Raw genomic sequence first — 10,944 nt, 5'->3', positions numbered from 1 at the left:
GAAAGAAATTGCATCGAAGGTTTAAACTATTATATTCCCTCAGAATAATTTCGAATATCGAAAATCGAAAAAAAAATCGCGTATTTATATTTAATTTTTTATAATTCGTATTCTGGACACATTATCTTGTAACCAAGTCAGATTGTTCGACTTTGGTGACGAGGGATAGGATTATAACCATCGCTAGATGCGGCTTTAGTCAGGCTATTGCACGATGTACACCACTTCTTCGATGTGGCTGGTACGTTGGCCTGAAATAGAGAGAGGAGGGGAGGAGGGAGGGGGTGTGGAGTGGAATGGGCGAAGGGGGGAGTGAGAGGAAGGTGACAGGAGGATAGGTGGGGAATTCCAACGGGCGACTAGACAGCCCGGGGACTTGCTGGCCGAGTGGCTGACGCGACTATAGTGGGGTAGTGCTAGTTAGCCACGGGAAATGCGGGGGCGGCTCCAAAGGCCACGTTGTCAGACGAACGTTACCACCGTGTCATTGGTCGACTCCACCCCTGAGACAGCACAGGGGTGCAGATCTATGTAGCAAGGGTAGATGGGCGTTTCCAGCACGCCCATTCGACGCTGGAAAAGAGCGAGGATCTCGGCGACCAACCGGTGCCCCGAGATTAGACTGACGTCGTAGGTGGTTGCGTGCGATACCATTTGTCGATGAGATACTACGCCAACGATTTCTTCCGGTTCCTGGGCCAAGGGGATGGCTGAAAATCGACATGATGATGCGAGAATTGTGGTTTTGGGGAAAGAAGGGATGGTAAATGCAAAGATAGTCGACGGACGAACTCCTCTTTCCAATACTCGAGACGTGAAATGAACATTGTGCCTCGATTCCTGCAACTTTCCAGGAAGAGAATGCGATATGTGCAGATATCTTTGTTTTTCTTCTTTCTCTAGATGTCTACGAAATGTCTGAATATATCTCGATATATCTCGTTTTCCGTGAATGATGATAGAGAGTTTGAAAAATAAAAATTATTGATAATCACGATTGTATGATTAGAGAAGTTTGATTGAAAAGAATATTTTGTTTTAAAGTGGAAGAAATTAAAATAATATACCGCAAAATGTTTATGTTTTGTATAAAATTTTTTGAATATTATTTAAACATACACGTGACACAATTCGCGTCTTGTATGTAACATGCAGAAATATTGTTATTAATATAATTGAATGAAATTATAAATTTTACAAAGAAATCTTAGATAAATATTTCGATAGAATATTTTAAAATTGTTTTCTTTCTTTCAAAGTCAAAACACGTTAAAATATTTCCATGGATATATCGTAAAAGATCGCTGTTTTAGAGATACATTGATATAAAAATGTAATATTTATATTTTTTAATTAATTTAAGATTAAAACATATTGTAATTTTAAAACAGAAATGATAAAAGTACGTTCAATTGACATCTTGTATCTTGTATCACGTGCTGAACAAGTATAGACAAGGAGAACAAATGTGCGAAAGAGACAGAGATATGATAAAAATTAGGGAATCAGCGCCATCTTCAGAGTGCCGCAAATGAAACACAAAGAAAAGAACAGAAAATAATGAAAAAAGGATAGAGATAGAGTAGAATTGACTGCCAGCGCCATCTATCGGGTGCTTTTGACATTTCTTCTAACTGAAGTTGTAAAAATATTCGAGAGATGGCGCTGATTCCTTGTTCTTGTTCTAACTTATCCTATTTTTCAAAAGCTATCTTTAACACTCAAGAGATGTCGCTAATGATCAATTCTTATCTCTATCTTTCTCTTATTATTTTCTATCCTTTCTTTATGTGTTTCATTTGCGGCACTCTGAAGATGGCGCTGATTCCCTAATTTTTATACTATCTCTGTCCTGCTTCTGTTATTTGTTTTCCTTGTCTATAGTTGCTCGAAAATTTATATATTTAAAAACGATTTCAATATCTATTTAGCTTTATTTTTTGTCTAATATATTGATTAAAAAAATATAATTTAAGGGATATTAAGACATATAGACATAAAATATATATATATAATATTATTAGAATTATTAAAAGATGAAAATAATGTATCTTTAGATAACAATTTTATTTAACAATTGACAGGATTAACAATATTTTATTACAATCATTTCATTTAAATACTTTTAATTTTAACAATATCATATAAAAATGTAAAGATGTATTTTTAAATTCTTTTATTTATACGTACAAAATGTACGTTTATTTTTCATGTATTGAAAAATGCAAAATATAATTTTCAGGCACTGTTCAGAATCAAAGGATATCATTTTTCTATATCTATTGTTTATCTTATAATATACTTTTTACAAATGGTATTTTATAATATGCACAAATAATTTTGGTTATTAAATAATAAATATCCATTGAAATGTACAATCTTAACAACTTTTGTTACTTGTATAAACATCTTCGTAAGTATAATTACGAGAAGATACATTATCAAATATTATAATGTGTACCGTAATCATTCTCTTTTTATTCTCTTTTTATTCTTTCTCTTTTTATTCGCGATAATAATTATTGCAACAAAAAGAATATTAGAAAATCATACTTCTCTCAATAGAAATAAAATAAATGTTTATGAAGATTGTTTGTTATAAAAATTGTACGAATAAAAGGAAAACGCAATGCATCTATTTAAAATGTATAAATATAAAATAAATTAAAATCACTAGTGTTAGAAAACATTATCAAGACGTTGTCAAAGAATCCGCAATAATAATATTTCAAATATATATATTACGAATATTGCGCATTGTGATATTAGATTGTCTGCCGATGAAGGTACGCTTGTAATGGATTCTCAATTGCGCAAGTTGTCTTTCTCTCAACAGCATAAAACGGTAGCTTGTTGTAATATTCTGACGACCAAACATTAAATTCCATAGCGCAAGCGCATTCCATGATAAAACCTGAAATATTCGCTATATTAAATCATTATAATTCAATTACATAATTACATAATTCTGTTGAAATGAAACAAATTAAATAAGAAATTAATATATTTAAAATCTATAAAGGAAATGAATAAAAAAGAAAAATAAAAAATTTGTAATAGAAAGAACTAAGATTCTCTGGAATTAAAGATAAATATTTAAAAATGTCTTTTATACCTGATTGGTCGCCAGTCTGTGTTTGTCATAATGATCTTATACTGGTTGGACAACCATGGTTCATTCTGTATTCTACGTAAAGCATTCCAGTATTGTGCCAATAATAAAGAGCCAATACTACCAACGCGTGCCACCATTGATGAGAAGAACCAATATAATCTACCCATCCTTTAACAAAATAAAATTCTAATAATACAGCATAGAACATAACAATTATACACAATTTAAAATTAAATTTTTATTATATACTTTTATTGTATTTCATGAAAAATAGTCAACAGTATTTGCAATTACCTGGACAAAAGCGTTCTGGTATTTTACTCAAGTAAATAGCGAATGCTACACCACTAATAATATACATTCCTAATACCCTTGGAAGCAACATTCTAACGATCGGGTTGTCCAAACCACCCATAACAATGCTCCAATGCAGCGTTGGCAAAACTCCATAAGCCGCCCAAGCGACAAAAACGACTAGTTTGACGTTGCCATTGACATTTAATTTTGGTATTTGCAATACCATTGCAAATATAAAAATTGCTAATACGGTTATGAGATAAAATCTCTGTAATTCCTGGATAAAGGAAAATATTTGCTATTAATCGTAATAATAATTTTTTTCTATCTAAAAAAAAGGGGGGGGGGAGAAAGGAAAGAGAAAAAATGTTTTCTCATATTTATTTTGAATAACATGATAAAGAATATTTTTTCTTAGCTAAAGTTTAAGATAAAATAGGAAATATAATGAATAAAATTATTTATATGTATAAAAAAGATTAGATACATGTAGTATCTAGTATACTAATAATATCTTGGACTAATTATAATTATAATATGTACACATATAACTATTTATTTATTATTGATTTGCTTACCGTATGACACCAAAAAGCATAATAAATTCCAGACATGTATATCGATAAAAGACTTAAAGCAATGCCGAACAAATCAAATGATAAGAAACACCAATAATCACGTTCACTTCGGCAAGAAAATGTGTGATACACTGATGATAATATCATACATGCCTGAAACAATAATTTTATTTTACTTTTTTTTTTTTTTTTATCTTTTTCGTGATTTTCATATTAAGCATTCATATTTTTACCTGAAAACAAACTAATAGAAGTGCTACTATCATTTTGTCACCAAAAGGTGCATGAATATTCAGTAGACATAGATCGTACAGAGTCAGACCAAAAAATAACATCCATCCGAATATATGACTCCATATGTTTACTGTTTCATTTGTCCACCAGAATATACTGAAATAAGTATTTTTTTTTTTTTTTTTTTTTTTTTTTTGTCAAATTGCTATGCAATACATAAATTATTGCTGTAGATGTACGTATATTGTATCCTACCCACAGATTTAAAAATGATTAAAATAAAAATTATGATTTTATTTTTTATTTCTCACATTATAGAAAAAAAATTTTCTTTTATTCAGAAAGATGCTTATGATCTTTTTTTTTTTTTTAGATTATCTAACGTGTTTTTATTATATGATATATATTGACAAATCATACTAACATATAATTTTATGCATGCATATGTACATATATTATGTAATTATATACCTTTCGATACATAGTTTCGTGGTAAGATATCCTCGATAACCATGAAGAATATAAGGATTGTGTTGAAGATATTCAGGAGCTTCTTTGTAAGGCAAAAGACGTCTCATTTTTTCTTCATCTTCCGGCGTAAGTTTACCTTTAATAGGTGAATCCTCCAATTTTTTGGAGGTTCTACGGTATACCTGAGAGAAATTATCATCTCGATATTTTACTTTTATTCATCGTGAATATGTTAGAATATTTTTCATAATAAATTGCAATCGATTACATGATAACAGAAATTATTAGATCCGAGTTATAGTTACATAACGAGTGCATTTATATAATACGAAAATATTATATTTTACAAAAATATAAAAAATATGGAAATTCTTTTCAAAAAGACATTAAAAAATAAGTAATACAATTATTTTTTTTTATTATAATTTATCAAAGTGATTCAGTCTGTCTGTCTTAAGCTGGATACATTGTACATTAAAAATAAAATGAAAGATAGAAAGATATATCACGTAAAATGTGTAATGCATGTGATAAAATAAAAATATAGACATACGATTGAAATATTTTATCCAATAATCACAATGCGAAGAGGCTATTTTCTACAATAATAAAAGTTTAATAAAATAAATTTCTCTGTAAGTTTTTTTTTTTTTTTTACTCGTAAATGACCAATAAAGTCAATTACTTTTCACACTCTGTTGATTCATCGTAATTATGAATAGATGATTTCAGGATATAGCCGCAAAAATTTAGTTGCTATCTCGAAAGCTGTTAAGTAGGTCGCAACGGGACTTGCCTTTCATCTCAGTGTGTCAAGTTTATACCACGGGCTTTCTTTCTCATCTTTTCTGTATCTTTCACTAGCGAAATCGATTTTTCACTTCACATTAGCGCCAGTTCTTATATGTACGAGCATATTTTACTTTTTCCATCTAGGATACCAATACGTTCTCGAATTTGTCCGGATTTAATTAATATTGCGTTTTGAAAGTTTTCTGAAATCTTCATTTGATAATAATATTCCACTATCACTATTATTTACACTTATCTTACTATTTGTATTTCTTAATACTTATATTTCTTCAATTTTTCTATATCTATATATCTATATTTTCTATTGATTAGAAAGATCCAATCACGATTAGAAAGTTGCTTTCATCAAAATGATAATTCATTCAATTCATAATTAAAAAAAAAAAAAAAAAAATAATAAATTTCCTCATTTTATTGTATCTTCTATTAGAATTATTATTCTAATGGTATATATTCAGGATATCGATAATGATTGTTTCAAGATTTCTTTATTGATAAAATATTAATAATCATTTTCTCAAATTTAAAATTCCTATTCTCGGATAATTTTTTAACTGGAATCGAACAAAAAAAGAATGCCAATGTTAGTCGGTGACTTGTATACTTACGTTAGAAATTCATTCGTAACCTTGATAGACGTGGAATAATAAGCAAAGAATAATCACATACGTTATACGTATATCGGTGAACAACCTACATACTCAGAAATGCATATCGACGTTTTGTCCGAAGTTTTTCAAACAAAAATGGAGCATACTGTGCATAATACAATACTTGAATACCGTGTGATCTAACATTAATTATGAACTGGTCAAAGTGAAAGTTATAGTTGGAATACGTAAACACGTGCTTGCAATAATTCGTTCGTTAAAAAAAAAAAAAATCTCCAACATTTTCATACCATGATGAATCATTTCCACTTGGGGGAAAAAAATAATTATCATCGTAAAAAAATGATTGTAATTATATCGTTGTAACGATGTTGAACGATAATAACTTTCACATTTACCTCTCCAGTAAGTAATTTGAGGGTCTCTTGGGTGATATCTGTTTTTGGTTGCTTCTCATGGTTGTTGTTGTGCTGTTGATCGTCGTTAGGTTGCTTTTCACTTTGATCGCTTACTTCTTCCACACCCGCTAGTAATTTCATCATTGAAAAATATTTGAATATCTTCTAGTCTGTAAATGGAAGGATGAATAGGACTATAAGATCTTTACATATATTGAATTTATAATACACAGTCGTGATTATGTGGGATTATATATGTTAGCCTTTGACCAGTTTAGTTGAATGAATCAATTCCAATTCAGTAAATTTTTTTTTTCTTCGTCGGTAATGATATAATTGCTTAAACGCAGATAATAATCGTAATCATAATACCGAATAAAATTCTTAGACTATAAGAGACTATCTTGTAATGTTCAAATATTAATATTAAATTTGCTTTCAGATCATAATATAAAAAATATTTTTTTTATAAAATTATATAAAGCGTAAAAAGTTTATTAATTGGCATTAAGTGTTATTTTATTTATAGAAATACAAATAAATTTTCGATAGATGATTTAAAATTTTTGCACGGTATTTCGTTTATCTAAAGTGAGAATTTTTACTTCTCCATATTGTTTTATTTTGTTCCTCTTTACTTATTCTTTAAATCTTTATTAAATATTTTTTAACTGTCAAAAAATTATTAAATGATGAATTAACATAATTTATTCAGTATTATATTACTATGTATACACGTTATAAATTTTTACATATAATATATTATGTAAAATAATCTAATTAATATGAATAGGAAACTGTTTGCAGTCTTGATTAAATGTTTTTTTCATAATATCCAAGATATTTGTTATTATCTATTCAACGCGTACTTCTCATTTACTTCTCTTATCTCGATTATATAATTGAAAAATAAGACTTAAAAAAGGAAAAAGAAAATAAATCGATTGAATCGTATATTATCAAAGAAATTTTTGTTGAGGGTCTATATATAAGTTGCTTTTTAAATCGAATAGAAGTGTAATCAAAATATAACGTTTATTTCATTATTCTCATTAGTGCGTTCGAGTTTCATTGCATTCATTCGCATTCATACGCCCAAGATCTTCTTTACAGATCCGCTTTGGTTTCCATATCAATCGACATAGTGACAAGAGTCGTTTTCTAACATGTCGAGTTTTTAATATAATGGCCACTTTCGAAATATTTTTTAAACTTCTCGCCGGATGAAATCTCGTGCACGCGACTATCCTTTCACACGCGAATCCTTTCCAGATAGATATTTTCTATGAAACCGACAAGAGAGGATCTCGACTATCTTGTAAAATTTTCCCGTTTCGAATTTTGTATTATCGAGAAGGAACTTATTAAATGTCGGATGGAGGCAAAAAATAAAAAAAAGTAGAAATTATGGTAAACAAGAAGTATTTTTAATGACTCGACTTTTTGCTCGAACGTTTCCAATAAAATATCTCTCATATTGTGAGAAAAGAGAATATAATTCTAGATTTTTCTTTCGAAGTAAACATTTCGATTCTTTTGATCGTAAACTTTCGAAATGCTCGATAAAGAATAATATCCGGAAAGCTGTATCCATAGTCTGGTTATTTCGTATGTTTACAAGATATCTGTTCACTCTCTCTTGCGCACTCAATCTTTTGCGTTTAATCCACGAGAAAGTTGAAGGCGCTCTACAGAACAAGTGGACTCCGCGCTTCCGTTTTTAGATTAACTATTGTCGATAATTCTTTTTTTTTTTTTTGAGATCAAAGTATTTTTTTTTTTCTAATTTAATCGCATTATATTTTTTTTGAATTTAATCACATTATATTTATCGTAGAAAATATAAGTAAAAAAACTCAATCTTTTTATCAGCATTATAATATTACAATATTATTTATGTTAAAGCTAGTTGAGATTGATAAAATTGTATTCATATATGTCGAAATTTAATTTCTTATGGTTTTCTTGTTTGCGCATGTTACTTAAAACTTTTTCTTTTTCTTTTTTTTAATGTATCTTTTCTATAATTTATATTATGATATAAATACGATGATAAATCTATAAGTATAATGTCTACATGTGAGATGTAAGTTTAACATTTGCATATACAAATTATATCAAAAAAACTTATTTCTATAAATGTTGATTTAAAAGAAAATTTAAAGTACGTCAAAGTAGTTTTTCCTTAATGCATAAATTAGCGAAATATAAATAATCATGCATATATGTTTAATTTACGTTATTTAAGTTTGCGTATGAATATCATTAACCATCATTATTTATAACCATTATTATCGTTCAAGAAAAATATGTAATAGACGAGAATAATTTTTTCAAATAAATCTGCATAATATATATTTTTTCAATTTGCAATTTAAAATTGAATCGCATAAAATTAATAAACTTTCAATAAAATTAACAATTAATTATAATCAAACTAGCCTTCTTTATTTAACTTTCTTTATTTAGATCAAAATTCATACATTAACGAGAACAAAGTAAAAATTTATATCATAAATAATATTTCAAATAATCAACAATTTAATTTTGCAATTATTTTTCAAGGTGAAGAAAAATTAAAAAAAAAACACACACACACACACACACAAGTTGAAGTCCCACATTTACAACATTTCATATCAATATAATAAATACCTTTTTCAATATTCATTATTTCTTCGCGGCAAAATATCGATAAGTAAAGCTGGCAACGACTACTACTACTACTCAGAGTATAAAATATGGTTCGTTTACGTTGTCACGTTATGACCGGTCATGTAACACAATTGTAATTTGTTAGTGAAAACTCTCGGCGAAGAATCAGACGATGGATGAATGCACGCGTTTGTTCGTAAACACAAAGCGCGTCGACAAGTGAACGCGACACCGGGGGACACAGATACGTACCACGCTAATTGCAATTCCAGCGTGATATATGCCACTTTACAATGATTTAAAACGTTCCCCCTTTGTTGAAGCCCTGACAATAATCGCGAACAACGTTTCGTCTGTCTGGTTATCGTTAACATTTAATGCCTACGTACCACTTGACTGCGGCCTGTCGTCTGGTTACGAAGCCCTCGCGACGCGAGTGTTTATCGAGCGATCGCAATCAACGTTTTGAAAAGATCGCGGCGGGTGCAGCAAGTCACTCGGTCGTCGATCTATCGACACATTCTTCCGACGATCATGCGTGTCTATCCACCACCACGAGCGAATCAACCTTCCTCCGTCTCGATCCCCGAACGTGCCGAGACCAGCACTGACACTGAACGAACTGCACTGTAACCAGACGGTCCAAAGCGCCGCTCGATAGATCGAAACACATTCCCGTACTACGGGCTAGCGATGGGCTCGAGTTTTTATTTTCACTCGATCTCCGTGTTAATCACGTTCTTACGTTCTTATGCTTTACACGCTCTCGCTTGACTCGGTTGTTGGCTCTATTGCCAGTGTTTGTCGTGTTTTTTTAAAACAAATTTGGTTAATAAGTTTATGACGTTTATAAAAACATTTATTTATGTTATGATTTAAATATTTATATTTATATTTAAGAAGATCGTTAAATATTTTTTGTTTTTTCGTATTTTCAGTTTTATTTTTAGAGAATATAAGTATATATTTATTTTGATTATTGAAGAAGTTTAATAGTAGTTTTAGTTTTTTTGATTACCGTAATTATACTGTGCTTAATATTATATCATTTTTATAGTTCTGTACGTGAAATAAATTAAATTGATATTTAATTATGAAAAATGATATTGATTTTATTTGAAACAGTTTATTAACATCGAATTATTGAGACGAAAAATTATATTATATTTATTATAAGGAATGTATAATAGATTAGAAATATAAGAATATATTAAGAGAATAGAAAAGAGTATAAGTTTGTTATATTTTAGTAGAACACTTATGAGTAATACTGGACAACTTCGTTTTTTCAAACTTTCTATTCTCCTTATTATACGATCCGAGATAAAGAGAACATTCTTTATATATTAAGAAGATGTCTATGCATTTTTTATGTATTAGAATAAATAATATAAAAATCATAATTATTATTAATAATAAACATATTAAGTTTGAAGTTCAGCAAAAATGAAATGGATGAATATTTTTTGGAACTTAATTATATAAATATGTAAATCATATAGTTACCGATGTCCTACATTCGTATAAAGAAAAGCGCGTAAAAAAGTAATCGTAAAAAAGCGCGTTCCACAGAATTAATTAAAAATAATACTAAATATTAAAAAAAGTGAAGAAATAAATATAAAATATTATCGCGAAGTTTTTATTGTTACTCAATTTAATTTTTATTGACATTATTAATTATTAATTATATTAATATATATTGTTAAATTTGCTTAATATACGGGATAAAAAAAATAAGAATTACATTAACACGGTGCAATAAAACTTGA

At 29.0% G+C, this 10,944-nt stretch overlaps 1 protein-coding gene across 1 annotated transcript; it reads right to left on the bottom strand.

Annotated features, from left to right (window-relative positions):
* Nucleotides 1-2,265: 2,265 nt before the first annotated feature.
* LOC122719898 (progestin and adipoQ receptor family member 3) lies at nucleotides 2,266-9,806 on the bottom strand. The gene is made up of 8 exons (XM_043946147.1): nucleotides 9,562-9,806; nucleotides 6,518-6,687; nucleotides 4,696-4,877; nucleotides 4,224-4,380; nucleotides 3,991-4,143; nucleotides 3,410-3,689; nucleotides 3,116-3,283; nucleotides 2,266-2,914 (listed from the first exon to the last, which is right to left on the bottom strand). The coding sequence occupies exons 2-7, from the start codon at nucleotides 6,659-6,661 to the stop codon at nucleotides 3,141-3,143; spliced, it is 1,059 nt and encodes a 352-aa protein (XP_043802082.1). The 5' UTR covers nucleotides 6,662-6,687; nucleotides 9,562-9,806; the 3' UTR covers nucleotides 2,266-2,914; nucleotides 3,116-3,140.
* Nucleotides 9,807-10,944: the final 1,138 nt, after the last annotated feature.

This window comes from Apis laboriosa, unplaced genomic scaffold (genome assembly GCF_014066325.1).
Source record: "Apis laboriosa isolate Shangri-la unplaced genomic scaffold, ASM1406632v1 scaffold9_cov152, whole genome shotgun sequence".
Lineage (NCBI taxonomy): Eukaryota > Metazoa > Arthropoda > Insecta > Hymenoptera > Apidae > Apis > Apis laboriosa.
The sequence above is the reverse complement of the archived record's forward strand: the minus strand, read 5'-3'. Positions and strand labels throughout refer to the sequence as shown.